Raw genomic sequence first — 22,696 nt, 5'->3', positions numbered from 1 at the left:
GATAGAGGGAGGGCGATAGATAGAGGGAGGGCGATAGATAGAGGGAGGGCGATAGATAGAGGGAGGGCGATAGAGTGAGCGCGATAGATAGAGTGAGCGCGATAGATAGAGTGAGCGCGATAGATAGAGTGAGCGCGATAGATAGAGTGAGGGCGACAGATAGAGTGAGGGCGACAGATAGAGTGAGGGCGATAGATAGAGGGAGGGCGATAGATAGAGGGAGGGCGATAGATAGAGGGAGGGCGATAGATAGAGGGAGGGCGATAGATAGAGGGAGGGCGATAGATAGAGGGAGGGCGATAGATAGAGGGAGGGCGATAGATAGAGGGAGGGCGATAGAGTGAGCGCGATAGATAGAGTGAGCGCGATAGATAGAGTGAGCGCGATAGATAGAGTGAGCGCGATAGATAGAGTGAGCGCGATAGATAGAGTGAGGGCGATAGATAGAGTGAGGGCGATAGATAGATAGAGGGAGGGCGATAGATAGATAGAGGGAGGGCGATAGATAGATAGAGGGAGGGCGATAGATAGATAGAGGGAGGGCGATAGAGTGAGCGCGATAGATAGAGTGAGGGCGATAGATAGAGTGAGTGCGATAGATAGATGGAGTGAGGGCGACAGATAGATGGAGTGAGTGCGATAGATAGATGGAGTGAGGGCGACAGATAGATGGAGTGAGGGCGACAGATAGATGGAGTGAGGGCGACAGATAGATGGAGTGAGGGCGACAGATAGATGGAGTGAGGGCGACAGATAGATGGAGTGAGGGCGACAGATAGATGGAGTGAGGGCGACAGATAGATGGAGTGAGGGCGACAGATAGATGGAGTGAGGGCGACAGATAGATGGAGTGAGGGCGACAGATAGATGGAGTGAGGGCGACAGATAGATGGAGTGAGGGCGACAGATAGATGGAGTGAGGGCGATAGATAGAGTGAGGGCGATAGATAGAGTGAGGGCGATAGATAGAGTGAGGGCGATAGATAGATGGAGTGAGGGCGACAGATAGATGGAGTGAGGGCGACAGATAGATGGAGTGAGGGCGACAGATAGATGGAGTGAGGGCGATAGATAGATGGAGTGAGGGCGATAGATAGAGTGAGGGCGATAGATAGAGTGAGGGCGATAGATAGAGTGAGGGCGATAGATAGATAGAGGGCGATAGAGTGAGGGCGATAGATAGAGTGAGGGCGATAGATAGAGTGAGGGCGATAGATAGAGTGAGGGCGATAGATAGAGTGAGGGCGATAGATAGAGGGAGGGCGATAGATAGAGGGAGGGCGATAGATAGAGTGAGGGCGATAGATAGAGTGAGGGCGACAGATAGATAGAGTGAGGGCGACAGATCTCAATCCCTCAGAGAACTCCAGCACTCTGCCCCCCCCGCTGTCACCTACAGCCACTCGCCGTGTACACACAGCCGGCCTCACGCGCCCTGCCCAACACCATCTATGCGGACGCACTCCCTCAGCCACACCAATCAGGAACGCTACATCCATCAGGGTGTCATACCTGAACACTCGTTCTTTAGTGAAACACTCTGAGGACATCTTCATCTTGCTGTCTAATGACAATCCTGACATACTCCTGCTTACGGAAACTTGGTTAACATCAGAGTCCCTCCCAGATATTTTGGCTGCCCTTCCCCCTGATTATTACATTCTTCACGCTGATCGTCCTGGTGGCCGGCCCGGGGATGGGGTGGCAGCCATCATATCTAAGCGCCTGAACTCCATCTCCTCTCACTCCCTTCCCCTCCCTGAGGTGGATAATTTACTTATCAGCGTGGGAACTGATACCGGCCCCCTGTCTTGACAGGGGTTTTGGCCCTAGTGGGCAGTAGTATAGACTTTAATCTTGCTCACATCTAGGATACGTATTCCTAGCTTGTGTTGGCCCTTTTAAGCCCTTTTTTTCCAGACCTAGAAGAGGATAGCTGCTTAATATGATGATAGATCCCTTATTCTTGACTCTAATCTGTCTATTGCCTACTGGCTTTGACATTCTTGCTTATAGTAGAGGTTGGATCCTGTGGTCCTGACTTTATATTACACATTGGTATGGTTTATGTAGGTACTCTGACAGAGCTAAGGGGTATTTCATCCTTCTCAGGCGTACAGGCCCAGAACTAGAGGGACTCCATCTTGATGGAGCTGAGAGGCTTGCAGAGTAAAGGTAAAGTTTATAGTTAAAACTGTTGTTCGCTTGGAGAGAACCGGCTCAGGCTGGCCCTTATCGAAGGAATGTATTTTTCTCCACTCCGAAGACACAACTTCAGGCTGGCCAGCTGGGAACGTGTCCTTGGTACGGGGAGGTACAAGAATTTGGTGGGCGGCAGGTTACTGGCCGTAACTTTCCATGAAAGGACAAGCTTCCATATTAGCGAACTGCAGGAGAGGAGGAGTGTTCAGTCCAGCTTGTGTGCAGCTCAGCTTGGAGGTCAGTTCAGCTTGGAGTCAGAGCAGAGTGGTTCTTGCAGAGGAGAGAACAGGATGTCTGCTGGAGCTGCAGAATAGAGTGCAGTTCTGGAATGGAGAAAGAAGGCAGATGATTGCTGAAGATGAAGAGAGAGAGAACAGTGCAGAGAGCATCAAAGAAGGCTGTCAGCTGGAGCAATTGAACCAGAGGCATGGTGATGTGGTGACGGAGGGAGAGACAGAGAGAGCCCTGATCCCACCAGAGTCAGAGAGAAATCTTCCTTCTAATAGGTGAGGTAGTCTGAACTAATCCCCTTCACAATTACACCTTAATCTTGTACTTCTTCCCTAGACTTTAGGTTGTCTAATCTTTTCCCTTTCAGCGTTGTGTTGAAAGTTCCTGTTACCCCGCAGATAATTTGTATTGCTAATCCTTTTCCTTGCAGCGGTGTGTTCTATCTATAGTCTTTGTCAGTTACATGTGGATGTGTCCATTATAATACAGATCTGTGTATGTGTCTATATTGTTGTAATAAAAATGACCCCAGTTGTTAGTGAACTGACATGTGCCTTGTATTCTTGTTCAATCTTGGTAACTTCTGCCTCTAGTTGAGCATTGTTTGCATGAACGGATGTGAAATCCCGATCAGGTAAGGAGTGATCAAGCAAATAGGAAGCGAGGGGACCTTTGATGCCAGGAGCAGAAGGTACATATTATAATTAGGAGAACCGTACAAAACTTTCATTGTCATAGTTTTATCCCAAGTAGATAAATGAGAAGTTGCTCCCATAGGTGTCCATAGGAAAGTGGTCGTCGTTGATATACGGCGATAATGAGAGCGCTGGGGGGGATACCAGCGTGGAGGTTCGCCAGATTGTGAACCGTGTGTAAATGAGAGCGTTGGGGAGGAGACCAGCGTGGAGGTCTGCCAGATTGCGGACCGTGTGTAAATGAGAGCACTGGGGCTGCAGACCCATGTGTGTAGACACGCCGGATTGTGTGCCATATCTGCCCCAGGGTAGATTAGTCTGGGTCTGAGTGGCCGCGAGACTAGCTGATATGAATAGGATATGGTAGAAAACCTATGCATGTTTATTGCTATTTCCCCATCCTTAGGTACGAAATGTACATATATGTATCCATACCCATTGTAAATACGTTCTAAGGAGGGAGGTGATTACGTTTTGGCTGGGTTAGAGGGGCCCCTAGGGGCTGATCCCATCTAAGCGGAAAATCCGGTCATTACACCTCCATATCCTATGCCATCCTTTACTACCATCATGAGCGAACAGCTGTCCAATCTGCTAACGCTGCACTCCAGCTTCGCCCTCTTCGGCGATCTAAACTATTGGTTCAATGGCTCCAACGCCGGCCCCCATGCCACAGAGCTTTTTGAGGCTCTCAACAGTCTGAATCTTACCCAACAGGTCACTCAACCCACTCAATACAAGGGCCATATCCTGGACAAGATCTGGACCTATAATCTTGCAGTGTCCTTGCCAGATATATCCCCCTGTGTCTGGTCCGACCACCATCTAGTTGACACCACCATCACTGTCGCCGGCCAGATTCCTGCTCCTCTGATGGCTGGTGGTTCCTCACGAAAATAGAGTACATATGACTCCCCGGGCTTCCTCACAGCCCTGGCCGACTCCCGCCCAGTCCTTAACTCTTCTGATAACATCGACAGAATTGAACACGACATTGGATCCTGGCTGAGGTCGGCCAGCGACCTCTTTGCCCCCCTGATCAAATTCCCCCGTACTAGGCATCATAACTCCCATAGGTGGTTCTCTGATAACCTTAAGCATCATAAACTAAAAACACGCCAGCTGGAACGCATCTGGAGACGCGACTACTCCAACCCAGCCAGACAGTCCTACTTGGCCGCGCGTAAAGAAAATAAAGCTGCTATCGGCCTAGCCAAAATGGAACATTTTTCCAACAGGATCTCGTCAGCAGTCGACAAATCTAAGGAGGTGTTCAGAGTCATGAACGAACTCACCACAGATGACAGAACCCTCCCAGCCCAGACCCCCACTCAAGAGGCATGCGACACTCTTAACTCCTTTTTTGTGGAAAAGATCATAAAAATTAAAAACTCTATCCCTCCCCCTCCCCAGCCATATCCATCGGACATCTCCTCTAACAACCCCTCGACTCTCACCACCTTCCCTGCCCTAAACCCCATTTCACTAGCGGAACTCGCCACTCGCGTGAAATCTGGCTCCCCTAACGACTGCTGCCCGCCATCTGTTCTGCAGAGTATTTGCCTCAACTTACCTGACTGTATTCTCCCCCTACTGAATGGGTCACTCAGCAGCGGCATTGTCCCTAGTTCTTTTAAGGAGGCCATCTTAGTGCCCCTCCTTAAGAAACCCGGAGCCGACCCCGTGGAGCCTTCGAATTATCGCCCCATCTCCCTCCTCCTGTACTTCTCAAAATTAACGGAGGCCCACGTCACCCGATGTCTGTCATACTTCATCAAATCCTCCTGTCACCTCGAGACTAATCAAGCCAGCTTCAGACCTGCCCACTCTACAGAGGCAGTTAACCTGGCAGTTCGGGACACACTCAGGAGCAACGCAGACGCGGGGTCCCCCCAAGTCCTCGTAGTCCTGGACTTGTCGGCCGCGATCGACGCGGTGAACCATAACATCCTTCTCCACCGTATCGAACAGACAGGCATCCAGGGTACCGCTCTGGAGTGGGTCAAGTCCTTCCTGACTGGTAGAACACAGGCGGTCCGCCTAGGACCCTATACTGCAACAAAAACTCCCACGTCCTGCGGAGTCCCCCAGGGCTCCTCCCTCTCACCGTTCTTGTTCAACCTATACCTCCGGCGGCTGATCCACTCTCTTCAGAAATGGGACATTATTGTCTATAACTACGCTGTCGACTTACAGATCATCCTCCTGCTCAATTCACCTCATGCCATCAACACGTTCCACGCAGTCATGATCCACATCCAACTCTGGATGAACCAGAACCAATTGAAGCTTAACCCCGGGAAAACCGAGCTCCTCCTCCCCGGACTCAGTCATGCCCACTGGGGCCCTCAGTTCTGGCCCTCGGAGCTAGGTTCCCCCCCAGTCCCGGTAAAATCAGTAAAGAGTCTGGGAGTGATCATCGACGCAGAACTCTCCCTCAGAGCCCATGTGGGCTCGGTAATTTCATCCTGCATGTACCAGCTCCGGAAGATCCGTAAAGTTCGTCACTTACTCCCTCCCGCCGCACTTACCCAAGTGGTCATCTCACTCGTGCTCTCCCGCCTGGACTTTTCTAACTCCATCTACTACGGTCTCCCACAATCCTTGGTACACCGCCTCCAAGTTGTCCAGAACCAAGCGGCCCGTCTAATTCACAAAACCCCCATCAGCCAAACCTCTACTCCACAGTCTGCACTGGCTCCCAATAGACCAGAGGGCAGCTTTCAAGGTGGCCTGTCTCACATTCAAAGCCCTCCACTGCTCCGGCCCCGCGTTTTTGAAATCTCTTATCTGCCCTCACCGTCCAACGCGAAACCTCCGATCAGCCCACCGTCATCTGCTAGTCACTCCCAAAACCAAAACCAAGAAATTTGGCGGTCTCCGTTTCTCCCATCTGGCTCCCGGGCTTTGGAATCTCCTACCTCTCTTCATCAAATCCTCCCCTTCCCTTCTGAACTTTAGGAAATCGCTCAAAACCCACCTCTTCCCTTCTCTGGGCTAAAATCCCGCCACTCACGCTTCCTTCCTCACTCACTCTGTCTTACAGCGCCAGGAAGCCTACGGTGTCAGTGCGCTCTAAAAATTGCACTTAAGATAAGATAAGATAAGACAGATAGATAGAGTGAGGGCGACAGATAGATAGAATGAGGGCGACAGATAGATAGAGTGAGGGCAACAGATAGATAGAGTGATGGCGATAGATAGAGTGAGGGTGTAATTATGTGGCGTGTAATTATGTGGCACTGTGTGGTATTTGGAGTGTATGTTGCATTGCGTGCAGTTTAATTATGTGGCCTGTAATTATGTGGCACTGAGTGGTATTTGGAGTGTATGTTGCATTGAGTGCAGTGTAATTATGTGGCGTGTAATTATGTGGCACTGAGTGGTATTTGGAGTGTATGTTGCATTGAGTGCAATGTAATTATGTGGCACTGAGTGGTATTTGGAGTGTATGTTGCGTTGAGCGCAGTGTAAGTATGTAGCATATAATTATGTGGCACTGAGTGGTATTGTCTGGAGTGTATGTTGTATTCAGTAGAGTGTAAATATGTGGCATGTAATTATGTGGTACTGAGTGGTATTGTTTGGAGTAAATGTTGAATTGAGTGCAGTGTAATTATGTAGCATAATTATGTGGCACTGAGTGGTATTGTGTGGAGTGTGTTGCATTCAGTAGAGTAATTATGTGGCACTGAGTGGTATTTGGAGTGTATGTTGCATTGAGCGCAGTGTAATTATGTAGCATATAATTATGTGGCAGTGAGTGGTATTGTGTGGAGTGTGTTGCATTCAGTAGAGTGTAATTATGTGGCGTGTAATTATGTGGCACTGGGTGGTATTTGGAGTGTATGTTGCATTGAGTGCAGTGTAATTATGTGGCGTGTAATTATGTGAAACTGAGTGGTATTTGGAGAGTATGTTGCATTGAGTGCAGTGTAATTATGTGGTGTGTAATTATGTGACTGTGATGTGGGTGCAGTAAGGGACTGGAAACTTTTGTGCGCTAGATAAGGATTTTTTTTTGGTAGGGTCTTTCGGGTGCGGGATGTCAGTCTTTCCCGGGCAAACTCTGGCGGATCCGTTGTGGCACAGGTCTTTGACACAACCTCGACTGGAACGTCCTCCTTCCTTAGGTCCGCCACGTGGAGCGTTCACATTGGTTCCCCACCGGTGGTTCTTCAAGGAATCAATAAACAAAAAGAAAAAGGCCGTTGGGACTCAAGATCTCTCTCTAAAGACCCAAGAGAACCCGGATCGTGAAGGGACACCGCTGAGCTTAAGCGTGCTATTTACAGTCAAGGTCGTGTCGAGGGTTTCGTGGTGAGCAGAAGGTGCAGGGTAGGGGGGGGTTTAAGGACGAGGTAAGAGGGTTAAAGGAAGCTTTACAGGAGTTTATTTACTGGATAAGACAGGTGCCGTCGGTAGCGCTATGGAGGAGGGTCTCCCCGCCTCCCAACCCAGCCTGCCAGCCGATGACGTACCTGTCGCAGCCACACTCCTCCCTCTGGAGTGTGGCACGGCGCTTACACAGGACCATTGGCCTCCTGGCTCGCCTTCCTTCTCTCTTCCTGGACTCCGTACTTCGCTCTCGTCACCGCCAATTCACCACCACGCTACGGTTCCTCTCTCCTGGGTGTCGTCGCACGCCGCTTCTCTCTTTTCCGGGGTTTACTCCACTCTGGCGATTCAGACGTCACGGGTGGGCGTGTCCTCCTTCTCTGTATACGCCCAGTTAAAGGCACCGTACTCTTTTTCCTCCGTTTCGTCCAGCAGAGGTTCAGATGACCAATCGCCCTGAAGGGAAGGAGGGGGGGGAGGATCAGTGACCCACCATGCTTCCTGTGGTGTGAGTGTTTGCCCTCTCCGGCCTTCTCCGTTACAGTGACACAGTGGTATTTAGAGTGTATGTTGCATTGAGTGCAGTGTAATTATGTGGCACTGAGTGGTATTTGGAGTGTATGTTACATTGAGTGCTGTGTAATTGTGTGGCGTGTAATGTGGCACAGAGTGGTATTTGGAGTGTATGTTGCATTGAGTGCAGTGTAATTATGTGGCGTGTAGTTATGTGCCACGGAGTGGTATTTGGAGTGTATGTTGCGTTGAGCACAGTGTAATTATGTAGCATATAATTATGTGGAGTGTATGTTGTATTCAGTAGAGTGTAATTGTGTGGCGTGTAATTATGTGGCACTTAGTGGTATTGTTTGGAGTGTATGTTGCATTGAGTGCAGTGTAATTATGTAGCATATAATTGTGGCACTGGGTGGTATTGTGTGGTGTGTGTGTGTGTGTGTTGCATTCAGTAGAGTGTAATTATGTGGCACAGAGTGGTATTTGGAGTGTATATTGCATTGAGTGCAGTGTAATTATGTGGCGTGTAATTATGTGGCACTGAGTGGTATTTGGAGTGTATGTTGCGTTGAGCGCAGTGGAATTATGTAGCATATAGTTATGTGGAGTGTATGTTGTATTCAGTAGAGGGTAATTGCTTGGTGTGTAATTATGTGTTGGTCGGACTTGTTACAACTATGGAAAAGCCAACCAGTCTTGTCTTTAGGAACTATTAGTTTTGCTACTGGGTTTTAGCCATGCTGCACAGTATGCATGGTGCTGTGTAGCATGGCTAAAGAATTTGTAAAAAAAAAATATGATACAAATGGCAGTGTCATTTTAAAGGCACGCACACGTGCCTACAAAATTATGCCAATGCTTTTTTTTTTAGTTACTAAAAAGGAAAAAAGGAAACCAAGGAGAAGAGCGGAAGCAAAATGGGGGGCTGGGGCAGGTGAGGAAGCAATAGGGGGGATGGTGATGAGAGCTGAAGCCACATGGTGGTCGAAAACGACATGGAACAGAGAAGTGCAAGGCAAGACAAAAGAACACGGAAGGAACACAGCTGCAAGATAGAGCAACACAGAGGCAGGGGACGCAACACAAGGGACAGAAACAACATCGGACACAGAAAAGCACACAGTGAGACAGAGCAACATAAGACTGGAGGGTGGTTGGTGTGCATCGAAGCACACAGCGAGACAGGGCAGCATGGAGACGAGGTAAGAAGCACAGAGCATTACGGAGAAAAAGGGGCAGATAAGCACATTAGGGAGACAGCATCAGAGGAACGAGTGAAGCCCAAGGAGCTACATGGGTCTAAGTGAGCAGTGAGGGTACCACGATGGAGGCAAACTTTCGAAACCTGCTTCGCCCTCGAGAGCGAATAAGTGGCATGGCAGGAAGAAATAAAAGCCCGCTTGATGCCATGCAAGAAAACAGATCCACAGCAGCAGCGAAAAGCCACTCAACATAGATGCTGAAAGCCACCAAAATACTGAGGCACCCAACTAGGATGTTGAAAGATTACTCAGCATTGCTATCAGAGCTCGACAAAGAAAATAAATCGCTTGCAGTGGACAAAAAATGGAAGCTTCTCGAGGCCGAACTCAAAGCCTTTATTAACAAGCGATGCACGCTCTGTGCCGGGGGAGGGCCATTAAAGGAAGGGGGCGGAGAGGAGCCTGTAAGAACTTGCGGCGGAGATCAAAGGAAGGGTGGGAGGGACATTTGCGAGCGAGGGGTGAGGGGGTGTGCAGCATGGTGAGCTGACAGCAGAGGCGGAGCGCGCGCATGAAATGCACGTGGTTGTGCTCACATGCACTGTACCCCGCAGTTTGAGTAGACTTTTGAAAGCCTTACTATAATCTCACCAACAAGCATTGTTAAAGCAATGCCTTAGGCTCGACCTAAAAACTTATTAATTGGAATTGTGCGTTGCGGGATACCTTGGTGGCTTGGAGAAGCGTATTTTCCCAATCCTTATCCGCTATAGGACTCCCAATGTCTGCCTCCCATTTATCTTTCAGTCTCCGCAGCGGCCCCATGGAGTCCCGCCGAATGGCTCGATATAGGCACAATACCGCCTTAATAACACCTCCTGCCAGAATTATGTATTCGCGTATAGAGTGCGTAGGGGGTGCTAGTGTCCCCTGATCCCAGTGCCTGGACATAGCCCCAGTGACTGACCCATATAGTAGAAAGTGTCCCTGTGGAATGTCCCAGTTTGCTGGGAAGGCCTCGAATGTAAGAAGTTCCCCATCTCCGTATTAGTCTCCTATTTTATTGACTCCCGCTTGTGCCCATTCCTCTAATTCCCTCCAGTGACCCCCATGTGGGAGCGCCTCCAATAACGCCACAGACATCTCTGGGAAGTAAGGATGTTTGGTTTTGGGGAAGAAACTTTTTCTTCATGATGATTCCAATTCCAGTACTCATAATCCAAGCCCTTCTTCACAAAATTGCCCCCATTATTACTTCAGACAAATGCCAAACCATTCTTAAAATTAGCACTTTTTAAAATGTATTTTTTAGAAAAGCTTTGCTTTTTTGCCTGGCAGTGCATGCATTTTCCACTTTTAAGTAAGCGTACTGGAATGACCACAAAAAAGTGTCAGTTTCTGCAAATATACCCATATTTTCCAAATTGAGGTATATTGTACGTTCTTAGCAATAATCCCCTCTGGAATAAGTGTTTAATGTCTTGTGTTTAAAGGAGCTTTATCTAAATGTTACTCCCAGTAAGATTTGTTTACACGGCTGCAAGGAACCTACTTTATGAAATACATTGGAAACTAACATCAGGTCACTAAAATATTTGAGGCCGTTTTAAGTAGACGAGGTTTGTTTTTGCCATGGAAATAGAAGCATTACAACAGATTTTGGGACCATTAAAATTGCAGGTGTTGCTGTAGTGTAGACGATGCCTTCCTCCAAGGGGAATTTTATTCGTAACTCATGATAAAATTAGTGTAATTGTCTAAAATACAATCTTTTTTATATTTTTATATAAATTGACATCAGTTTCATAGACCACAAAGGTTTTTTTGTTGTTGTTTATTTTAATTTCAAAATACTTTGATTTTTAAGAGGGAACACAGAAAAAACTGTAACAGGGTTAACATAAGATATCGAAGGCAAAATTATCACATATACAATCATAAAGTGAGGTTATTACACCTATATGGGTATCAAGAAACTAACCCAAGAGATCAATAATAAAAGAAGAAAAGACGGGCAGAAAGGAAGGAAAAGAAAGAGAAGAGAAGGAAAGGGAGAGCGAAGGCTAGTCGAGCGATGACTATTTCCAAAATTCTATGCATGTGTTGGCACAAGAGCAGTCCAGTATTGATAGGCCTAACATATAACAGCCTAGTACAGGTAACAATAATTAAGTAAAGGCACAGGATATGATTCAAGGGCATACAGTAGTGTTTATGGAGGCTCGTTCCACATCAACATGGATGAAGGTTTCCACAGAGAGTTTTGTAATGTGAAGTTATCTGCCCCTCTGAGGTGGGTGATCCAGTTTATCCAGCCTTTATAAGATGTCTTACTCGTGTCCTTCCAGTCGGTAAGCACCATTTTCACTGCAGATGTTAGTAAACGGTCAATTAGAGCTTTATCAGAGTCGGTTCTTAAATTCCTGCTCAAGAAGGCTACAGAGGTTTTATAATTGAGATACACCTTTATATGCTTTGTATCTCTGTGATGCTGTTTGAAACTGAACTCTATACATAATTACTTTATGGTCTAGAAAACCAGAAAGTTTTGGAATTTCTTTTTCATTAAACCGTAAATAATCATGCATGTCTGATTCTTTTTCCCACAATGCGTTTTTCTCATTTCAGAATGGTGGATCTCTCCGTTCTTTAGAACGTTCTTCTTGGCAAAGATGTCCCAACCTTTCTGTTTTGGACGCTAGCTTCCCAGCTATTCCTAGCAATCTTTTACAGCCTGAAGTGCCATCTTCTGCCACACTGACAGTTTTACCACCTTCTTGGCCTCCACCACTGCTGCCACCACCTCCTCCTCCTCCTCCGCCACCACCACCTCCTCCGCTGCCACCTCCGACCATCTTGGTGTCAAAGCCAGTAGTGATTATGAAGAAAGTAGGAAACTCCAAAGTACTAAAGGTAGGCTGTTGTATGTTGCTTTGATAGGTGCTTTTACATTTTATTTGTACGGCTTGTTCGGTTTCTTAGGTTTCTGCCTTTATTTTTAATGTGCAATACAATTTCTTTTTTATTCTTTTAATGTGAAAACCATTTTGTTTTCCAATTTATCTGCTATGTACGAGCTCTTGCTTCTTGTGATGCCATTGTGTCTGGTTTCTTGAGTTAAGCAGTCTAAATAATTTGGGCAATAAGAAAACCATCAAGAATGTGTCCTTGTTTCCCGCCAGAGAAGCCGGATCTCTCTTTCTGTTTGTCCTTGTTGATCACAAAATATTTTACTCATTGATCTTGCCAATAAATGATGCTTGACAGAAACTAAAAGGAAGCAAACTAATTAAAGTAAACAACAAGAAAGTAAATGTTTGGACATATGAAACAATATTCCAGAAACAAAATGATACTAATAATTAACCTTTATCTTTGTTTCGCCTCACGTCACCTTCTGCCCTTCACATTATGTAGCTCTAGATATCCCCCTTTCTCTGTTTGGCATGTGAGCGACATTTAGCTTACCGCCTACATACATGTTATTCAACATCCTAATGCATGTTAGCTGCATCTCTATCTAGCATTGTTATTTCTAACACTAAAGTAATTAGAGAAGACCTGCAAAATGGGGCTCAAATTGTGCAACCCCTAACTAATGTTATCACAGGGTATGTGTGACTTTTAGTGGGTGTGCAATATGAACCCGATTCAGAGATTGCATCTCAGAATGGAATATAACGTACTATTAGTGAATGGTATTCCCTCTTCCGATGTGCCTAAACAGCACATGTCTGCTATTTTCTGTAGACGTTTGTGGTGAATTTTGCCTGCACAATTTGTGGGATAAAACATCTACATCGGGTGCAAGTTGTGTCTGATTTGTAATCTAATTGTAATCTGATACAGAGTTTTTGCCTAAAATTTAATTTGCAGTGTAATTAACACCTACATTTCGGATGGATGCTTCTACCTGTAGATTCCTCACCTGTAGAATAATTAAAGGTGTCAGAGTCGATCTGGAAACTACAAAGCTCTCACTTCGCAAGTAGGGCGGTGGCTTTGTACAATGCCAAAAGTAGCTCCATATGACGTCAGTGAAGCCGTATAGCACCCATCTTAGCACACAACATCCGTTTCCTTTTTTCCATGCCTTTGATGCAGAACCTCACGTAAATATATTTTCAGTGTACAGTGCTATACCTCCTTCAAAGCTTCAGGCCCTGTAAGGATCGTGAAGGACGAATGTCCATTACCGACTTACAAGCTATCTGCATGTACGCCACAGCTCCCTTCTACAATGAACTTGCTTAGATGCGTGCACTGTAGCCCCTCTCCTATGCAGTCCCCACGAAGCAACACATGGAAAACAGAAGTTTTTCATCAAGAATAAAATTGCCAAATACATTCAGCACAAAACTTTCAGATTGGCACCTTGCCTCAAAATCGCACCATACAAAAAAAACATAGGTGGCACATCCTTCTCTGTTCAAGCAGCTAAACTTTAGAATTCATTACCCCCACACATGAGATCACCAGATAACTATCTTATCTTCAGAAGACTACTCAGAAGTTTGCTCTTCCCTACATAACCAACATACTCAAACACAAAACCCTGTGTATATAAGAATTTAATTTGATTATATGTGTGTATCTTGATATGTGCATTTCTTTCTATAAATATGTATAGTAAATATGTTTATAAATATATAGATATTCTTTAGATCTGTTTAACAAATGTTCATATTACTTATGGTTATATTATTCAATGCTTAACATGTATATAAGTCTCTGCATAGTTTTCATATAAATTATTTGATAAGATACTTATCGTCCTCAGTTTTTCTATCACAATATGTACATTCTATCATAACTATGTATCTACAATTGCTTCAATTGTGAATTATTGAAAAGAAAAGAAAAATTCACACACAACTCAATTAGCTTAAAGTACAGCAACACTTGAAAGTCTGAGTTCATTAAATACATCTTCCATCTTGATATATTATCTTTCTCACACGTCTACCTTCCATGTACTTATGTATCATATATTCATTACTTTACTATTAAAAAATGTTTTGCTTCTCTCCAATGCACTACTCTGTTTCACCCAATACCTCTCAGTATATCCTCTACCTCCACTGTCTGACTCATCCCAAACCTCATTCTACTACTGTCCTCTCCAAAACAACCCATTCTACTCCTATGATCTCCAAATGAACCCTTTCAAGACCCTTCTGTCCTCTATACCTCCTTGTATAACCTCAAACCTCATTTTACTACTAATATATTTCAAACAACCCTTTCCAAATTCTTTCCTTTTGTATTCCTCCTTGGACTCATCGGAGACCTCATTTCACTACTAGGACTTCCCTAATCCATTTTTAGAGACTGTTCCCTCCTCCAGCTCTCCTTTTCTCATCCCAAACCTCCTCATACTATGCTCTCCCAATAAACACTTTATAGACTCCTTCCTCTTCTATCCCTCCATTATCTTTTTCAATCCAACTAACGACTAACATGTCCACAACTCAAATTAAGTCATATTTCCCATGACACTACCAGTGATACCAAAGGGGATGATGGACGCAGCGTTTGAGCAAATCAAACACCCCCTCCCCCTCCCCAGTCAACTGATCTGGGTTTAATCCTTCATCATTCTTTAGCTCACTCCACCACCCCAGTTTAGACATGCCATATGCAAATCATTCTGACCCTGTGCCTCATGGGAACAGTCCAGCCTGAACTGCCAAGCCATGTCTTCTCTGAACCGGAAACAAGCTTTCTGGGACCGGTTTCTGGCTAATCAGCCGTCATCAGCACAGGGTCAGATTGATTGCATATGGCCATGCATATGCCCATGTCTGAACTGGGGTAGTGGAGTGAGCTAAAGAATGATGCTGGATTAAACCCAGATCAGTTGACTGGGGGTGAGTGTTTGATTTGCTCCAGCGCTCCGTCCATCATCTCCTTTGGTATGACACTACCTGGCCACAAATTCAACAGCCCTACAGCCCTTTGGTCTTCCTCCTCTGCCCTATAAGGAACCAATGTTAGTTCTCTTCTGAAGACACACCCGGAATCTGTGGGGGGGCAAGTGTACTTGTTTCTTCCGGCCTGGAAAGCCATTATTTCAGACCAGTGTGTCCTACAAATAGTAGAAAGAGGCTCAACCCTTCCCTTCCTTCCGGCTCCCCCCACCTTTACTTCCACCACCTTCCTCCCCACCCCAAGACCACCTGACTAACCAACAGCAAACGTTTGGAAAAAAAGCTGTGGAGTTAGTGGCGGAGCTGGAAAAGTGTCAAGGATGTTACTGAAGTTATTTCCTTGTACCCAAGAAGGATGGAAGTCTGCGTCCAATCCTGGATCTCGGGGAGCTGAACTTCTTCATTTAAAAGGAAATGTTCAAGGTGCTGACCTTAACTCTAGAGTTGCAGCCTTCAGAAGCTAGAGGCTTGATGGTGTAAATAGACTAGCAGGTTGCAGCCTTCCACATCCCAATCCTGCAGTCTCACTCGACTTATTTTCGCTTTGTGGTGGGTTCTATCCACTGTAGGAGAGTAGTATCTGCTTCCTATGGTTACCCCCACATTTTACTGTGTTTCACTGGTTTATCGGCTTTAGTCTGGCTGTGGCCCTCTAATCAGGACCACAGCCTAGATGTTCTCTCTTAAAATTGATTGCATGTTGTGAGAAAGTGCCATCTTTCTTGCCTTGGAATTCCCCCACTTTTTTCTGAATTGCTGGTGTGCTTTGACTGAGTGTGTCCTGGGCTCCTGCCAACCAGGTACCCAGGGCCTGTGTTCCTTCCCTAAAACGGTACTGAAACAAAACCCAATTGGCATCTATGGCCACCTGTCAGCCCCTAGTAGTTGGTACCCTAGGTACCCAGGGCATGGTGACCAGAGCAGAATATGGAGAGCCCTGCCCTATCACAGCTAGGATCCTGCCACCCTCCGACAGGAGAGGAGCAGGCTAGGGGGTGTACCCACCCCAGGGCAGGGACCCATTGGTCCCTGTCCTTGCCCTACCTGTAACGCCCCTAAACTCAGTATTTAGGGGCTCCATGAACCTTCCTTTCTCAGATCCCGAAACAAAAAGAAGAAAGAAGATCAAGAAGAAGTAGACCCGCCGTGCAGCTGCTAACAGCAGGACGACAACAACTGACTTGGCCCTAGCCCTACCGGCCTGTTGATCCTAGAACCTGCTCCTGCTTAATCCCGGCGACTACCTCTGCCTCGCTGCTTCGGCGTCTGGCTGTAGCGCTACCAGACGCTGAAGCAGCGAGGCAGAGGTAGTTGAGCCGCGGACCGCGGAGATTCATTCCCGCCGGAACGTTGTACAGCAACCATTACCGGATAAATAACCGGCTCATATTCAGTATCCCTTACCCTACCTCTGCAAACTAATAAATGGACCATCATTGACTATGTTGAACCCTTAGAGCTAGAGCTACCTTTTCAAGAATAAAAACTTAAGTCTTGACAAGAATACGCTGAACAGTTGGACCAAGCCACCACAGTTTAAGCACTTTGCTCGCCGATATCTGAAAATTAATTCAACTACCTCGTGCGAAGAAAGCTCACGTCCTGATGATGATCTAAAATCATTTAGATCGAAACGCCGTCGACCCATTCAAGGAAACTCCTCTACCCTACTGTATATATTTTTCTGGGGAATACCCTTGTTTGTGACACCTTGTATATAGTTTTTTAACAATATTTCACTCAGTCACTATAAGCACCTTGTCACATGTGTGAGCACCTGAAAAACGAAAAACATAATTGCAAAAACATAAATAAAGTTTTCTATGTGTATGTTACCTTACCTTACAATACTGTCTCCCAGGATTAATTCATCTACCTAAACTATACTTTACTCCACTAGGACCTGCTTAGGCCACCCAAAACCATTGTTTTTCTTTAACAACAGTTCAAGCTTGCGACCATCACCTACCAGGCGCGACTGGGCACGGCCCCTGCCTTCATTTCCTCGGAGATTGTCCCCTACCTTCCAGCCAGGGAGCTCCGATCCTCTTCCAAATTTCTGCTGACAGTTCCCCGGTTTCGTCGGAAAAAGTGGGGGGGGGGTCAAAATTTGCGACCCTTGCCCCAGCTCTCTGGAATTCATTACCCTTGGAGCTCAGATCCCTTACCTCATATTCCCAGTTTCGTAAGAAACTTAAAGCTTATTTTTTCAGTAAAATCTTTATGTAGTTCCCTTTCCCCTGTCCTCCACCCCTTGTCCCTTGTGGAGATCTGCCAGTTACAGCGCCATGAAACCGCTGGTGAAAGAGCGCTATATAAAACTTTTAAAACTCAAACTCAAACTCAAACTCTGTAGCTATCACTAGAGACGTGGGACCGGAACTCCTGGACATCCTGCACATTTGCTAGTGCATCTACTTCCCGAACTTTTCTGAAGTTGTGCATTGGGCTACTTGTAGTCCAAGCCCTGAGCACCTTTTGCATCAAAGATTGTGGGCCTACACTCCACGGGTGTTCCGTGGGCCCGCTTTCAGCATTTCAGCTCGAGGTGCCTTCGCGATCCCTAGTCCGTTGGCTAGTGGGTCCCCACGAAGGAATCTGCTTTATTTCTTGGGTTTCGTGGTTGCTCCAGACGTGCCCTGACTCCCCTCCAAAGGGTGAGTCCTCAGACCTTGCTAGTCTGCACCAAAGCCAATCTTGTCATCTTGCGTGGGTTGCTGTTGCCAGGGCTTGTTGGGTCCATTCCGGATACCGACGCTGCAGCCCTGGACATCCTTCGTAACACAGCTCGAATCCAGCTCCTTGTCGGCAGCGCTTCCTGAACCTCGTGGCTGAAGAGTCAAGCTTCATCTACTTCACTTGAAAGCACCCGACATCGACTGGCATCTTCTTGTCGCCATCCTAGTCATTGGCTAGTGACCCAGACTCTGTCCCCTCTGCTTTCAGGTTCTTCAGATCTCTGATCCACCCGGACACTTTTCTCCTGGTCGCCTGCAGCATTTCTTCGCAGCTCGCCATTGAAAACGACGATGAAACCCGACATGAAAAGACACCTATGCACCCGGCTTCCCTGGGTGAGGTAACACCAGTACTTCGGTGCTCCTGTGGGTCTTGACTCTTGAAATGTCCAGTACTGAAGGGGTTCCACCCTAGTCCACTCTCAAGTGTCCCTAATCTTTAACTTTGTAACTTAAACTTTCTCCATAGAAGTCAATGGTGATTTGCGGCTGTGTTTAGACACTGCACGCGTCCCCCGTGGGTCTCCTGCGTCCCTACCTTGGGTGGTTCCTGGTTGCCCCATCGGTTCTACAGGCTCTAGGCCTTGTCTCTGTGTTGAGAGCGGTACTTATACCACTTTCTTAGTATATGGTTTGTAAGGACCCTAGGGCAAAACGTATACTGTGCTAATTAACTGTGTGCTATTTAAGTCCTTGTATTGTACTTTTGCCTCTAGCCTCATAAAGAGACTAGAGGGGTTGTGTGTAGAATAAATACATATATATTTGATATATACCTGGTGTGGTGTTCTTTCATTTGATCGTTCAAGAGATTATAGACTGGTAAAACAAGCTGCTTTGCATTCCTTCAAGATTTAACCTGAAGGCTGCTCTCCACAGCTACCACTAGGATAGCTTTCTAAAAAGGTTGTCTTAAACCTACCATCAATAAGGGTCGTTTGGACTGGTGCAAGGTGCCCACTAGAATAGTGGACATCATATGCCAGGCCAACTTCTCACACCCACTACCAATTTGCACTACTTTCCTTTGGCTTACATCACCACCTCGAGTCTTCATCATGTGATTGCAATGGTTATAGCCCGTCTTAGACGGTCGGGCATCCCTATTTTCCTCTACCTGGATGATTGGATGAACAAAGCTGGGTCACCATGGATTGTGTCAACAGTTTCCCTACTATTTGACCTGGGCTTTTTAATCAACAAGCCCAATTCTCACCTAAGGTCCTCCTGATGACTCAAGTTCATAGATTCTGTACTGGACACCACTTCTTCTCTGTGCCTTCCCTCCAACCTCAGAGGATTACCAACATAAAGGAGATGGTACCATTGTTTTATCAAGGCACGAGTCCTAGTCCTGATGGTCCTATGATTTTTTTTTTTTTTGGGTGTAAGACGTTTATTAAGTACTGTCAGTTGTACACAGCGTCACGCCTACAACCCGGAGGCCGGACGCTATTCATAGATAATATCAGGTAGGCACAAGGCATCAATTATAGCTATATACTTTCAAACTTTCAGTTGCACTGATAACATCATGACAGTACGCTGAATCAGTAATCAAATCCATGCGTCTCACTTTTTACATTTTATTTTTTTTGTGTGCTAACTTTCAACTCGTGCGGTATCTTAACTTGTCTATGGGGTGTCCGTCCACTCGTCAGAGCCTAGCCTATAACAAGCGTGGCGCGCCATACACACCACACCGCAGAGTTGCTTGGCTGCTTTGGAACAAGCCACAGTGTCCTGAAGTGGAATCAGCCTGGCCCAACACTTGCTCAGCCCCCAGTAACATCCCTTGAACAAACAGAGTCTTACGTTGATGGCCACTGAGGCCCAAACGGGGACACAAAGGGGGCATCAATACCAGCAATTGAGGTCACATCCATCGCCTTTCCTTCTTCGACCCGTGAGCACAATGCCTTGCATTAGTACAACTGTAATGTGGAGTGCCAACCGCTAATCACAGGGCTCCTCTCCAGTTACTTCTAGCAGATAACATTGCAGTGGGGCCCATATATCAGTAGGCCTGGAGGCGACAGGTAGCAGCTCCGAATAGGTATGCAATTGTTCCTGACAATATACCAGATCACTCATCCAATCCTTGAATTTGGGAGCCCTCCCTCTTCCCCATCTGCACGCCACTCTTCGCTTAGCCAACAACATAGCCAGTGCTACATATTTGCGATGGGCTGCCTGAAGCGGTTCCACATACCCCAGCAGTGCCATCACCGGGGATGGCTTTACCTGTGCGTGTATCATTTTGGAGATGGCTGTAAAAACCTGTACCCACAATAGTGTTGGACTTGGTCACATTCCCATGCAAGGTGCAAGAAATCAGCCTCAATGGGCCCCACACCTATCACAGTTTGCAGTCTCTCTCAATTGAAATCTGTGTAGTCGTGCAGGTGTGTGATAAAGTCTGTGTAGAAATTTGTAGTGAATGATTCTATGTCGACTACTGGATGATATCCGTTCTGTCTGCTGCAAACAGAAATTCCATTGCCTGTCTGTGAGGGCCGTGGTCAATTCCTGATCCCACTTCTCCCTGGCAAGTACCTCTGTATACTCCACATGGGCACGGACCGATTTGTAGAGTGTGGACACTAGTTTGCTGGGATTGTCGTTCAGGAGAATATGTTGTAGCGGGACAAGGACAGGTGGTTCATGTGGAAAGTCGGGCGTCACAACTTGCAAGCCGCTCCGGAGCCTGATATAATAAAAAAACATCTAGTGGAGTGGGCTGGATTCCACTGTAGAGCTGTTCCCTTGAGCGGAATATGCCATTCTGGTACAGATCTCCCCATGTACTCACATGTATTTTTTTGAGCAGTTTCTGAAAGCCTGGTTCCTGTAAAAGTGGCATTTGCGGGTGATACACCAACGGTAACAGTGGGGCGTATAGCATCTCCAGGTCTAATTTCGAGCTGATATACCGCCATGCCGTTACCGTGCTTAACACAGTATTGGGGGTTTTATCTCTGCCCTCCACAGCGGAGTAGAGTGCACCTTCAATAGGAAGCGCCAGCCAGTGTTCAGCAGCTAATTGGGGCATATATCTGGGCTGCCGAATCCAAAAATAAGCAAAATGGGCCTGGGCTGCACGGTAATAAAGTTCAAAATCTGGGATTCCGAAACCCCCCTGTGAGTAGGGCCGAATAAGGATGTCCCATTTGAGTCTTGGCGATTTCCCGCCCCATACTAGTCGCAGCAGTTCAGTACGCAACAGCCGAAAAAAATAATTCCCTGGGTGGAACGGAATGTTCAAAAAGAGGTATAGTAATTGAGGGAGTATCACCCTCTTAATCAGCGACGCCCTGCCAGCCATGGATAGCGGAAGGGTAATCCATCTGGAGACGTTATCGCTAATCTTATCTATAACAGTGCCATAATTGGCACGGATAAGTGCTTCCCTGTCTTTCTCAACTCGTATCCCCAGGTATTTGAAATCTCCCTCACACCAGGCAAGCGGGTAGTCCAAGGCGAACTTATGGGTTGAAGCCGTAAGTGGGAATATACATGATTTGCTCCAGTTAATCTGGACACCGGAGAGGACTCCAAATCGCACAAACTCTCTAAGGATAGGGTTTAAGTTGTCACCAGGGTGACGAATGTAGAGCGTGATGTCGTCGGCATACATTGAAATCAATATCTGTCTTTGAAAGCACCGCAGTGCACTATCTCGGTGATGTTGGCGCAATTTGGCCGCTAGGGGCTCGGTGGCTATGGCAAACAGCAGCGGGGAGAGGGGGCAGCCTTGCCTCGTGCCTCTGGATATAGTAAATTCCGAGGACAGTTTGCCGTTAATGAGGACTTTGGCCACTGGTTCCGTATACAATAATCTAATCCAGGATATGAAAATTGGTGGAAACCCCATACGTCCCAGCACCTGGAAGACATAATCCCACTCCAGCGAGTCAAACGCCTTTGTGGCATCTAGGAAAACGGCTGCCATCGGCAAATCTTCATGAACCGAACCACAGATTGTAAAAAAGGTGCGGAGGTTATGTGATGTTGCCCTACCCGGCACAAATCCAGCCTGATCCGGGAGTATCAAATTAGGCAACAGGAGGCTAATGCGCGTAGCTATCAGTTTGGCGAGAATTTTCACATCACAATTCAATAGTGACAGGGGTCTGTACGAATCACAGCGGGTAGCAGGCTTCCCGGGCTTGAGAAGGGACGTTATTAGGGCGATTCTCATGGATGCGGGCAAGTGGCCCACCTCCAGAGCGTCCTCAAATACCTCGCGCAAAACCGGTGCCATGAATTCCACATATGTTTTGTAGAATTCAATGGGAATGCCATCCAGTCCTGTCGCCTTTCCAGAGCTCAAGTGCATTATGGCCTCCCGCACCTCGTCAAGTTCAAATGGGGCACTAAGAAAGGCACGCTGTGAGTCACTCAGCCATCCCAGCGACACATCCGCCAGGTAGTCGTCCAGCGACAGGTCTCCGGTCCGGGTTGAGGTGTACAGAGCACTATACTGTCCTATGAATTCATTCAGTATGTGTGTGGTGTCTCTAAGGAGAACCCCCTCTGCCGTTTCTAATTCAAGAATGATAGCGGGCGATCGCATACGTTTAATCGTAGCAGCTAAGGCCTTCCCAGGTCTTTCACCCTCCCCATACCTCCTGGCCACCCAGTGTTTGTTCCTGAATTTCACCTCCCATGCAGCTTCATCATTGTATTCCGACAATTTCTCTCTTATGGTAGCTAGTGTGTCACCTCCAGGACTAACACGAAGAGTAGCCTCCGCTTCTCTAAGCTCTGACTCTAGCACTCACTCAAGACGGAGGTCCTCATCCTGGGCTCCTCGCCCTCCGCCTGGGACGACTCCTGGTGGCCCC

The 22,696-nt window shown here is 46.8% G+C and overlaps 1 protein-coding gene across 3 annotated transcripts in view; it reads left to right on the top strand.

Moving 5' to 3' along the window:
- Positions 1–22,696, top strand: part of PRR11 (proline rich 11) — a 298,857-nt gene that overhangs the window by 158,405 nt on the left and 117,756 nt on the right. For all 3 annotated transcript variants that reach the window (XM_086954972.1, XM_086954971.1, XM_086954973.1), the window contains exon 5: positions 11,810–12,094. In XM_086954972.1, the coding sequence (XP_086811098.1) occupies positions 11,810–12,094 (285 nt within the window). The remainder of the gene's footprint in view (positions 1–11,809; positions 12,095–22,696) is intronic.

This window comes from Lissotriton vulgaris, chromosome 2_1, assembly GCF_964263255.1.
Source record: "Lissotriton vulgaris chromosome 2_1, aLisVul1.2, whole genome shotgun sequence".
NCBI lineage: Eukaryota > Metazoa > Chordata > Amphibia > Caudata > Salamandridae > Lissotriton > Lissotriton vulgaris.
The sequence above is the reverse complement of the archived record's forward strand: the minus strand, read 5'-3'. Positions and strand labels throughout refer to the sequence as shown.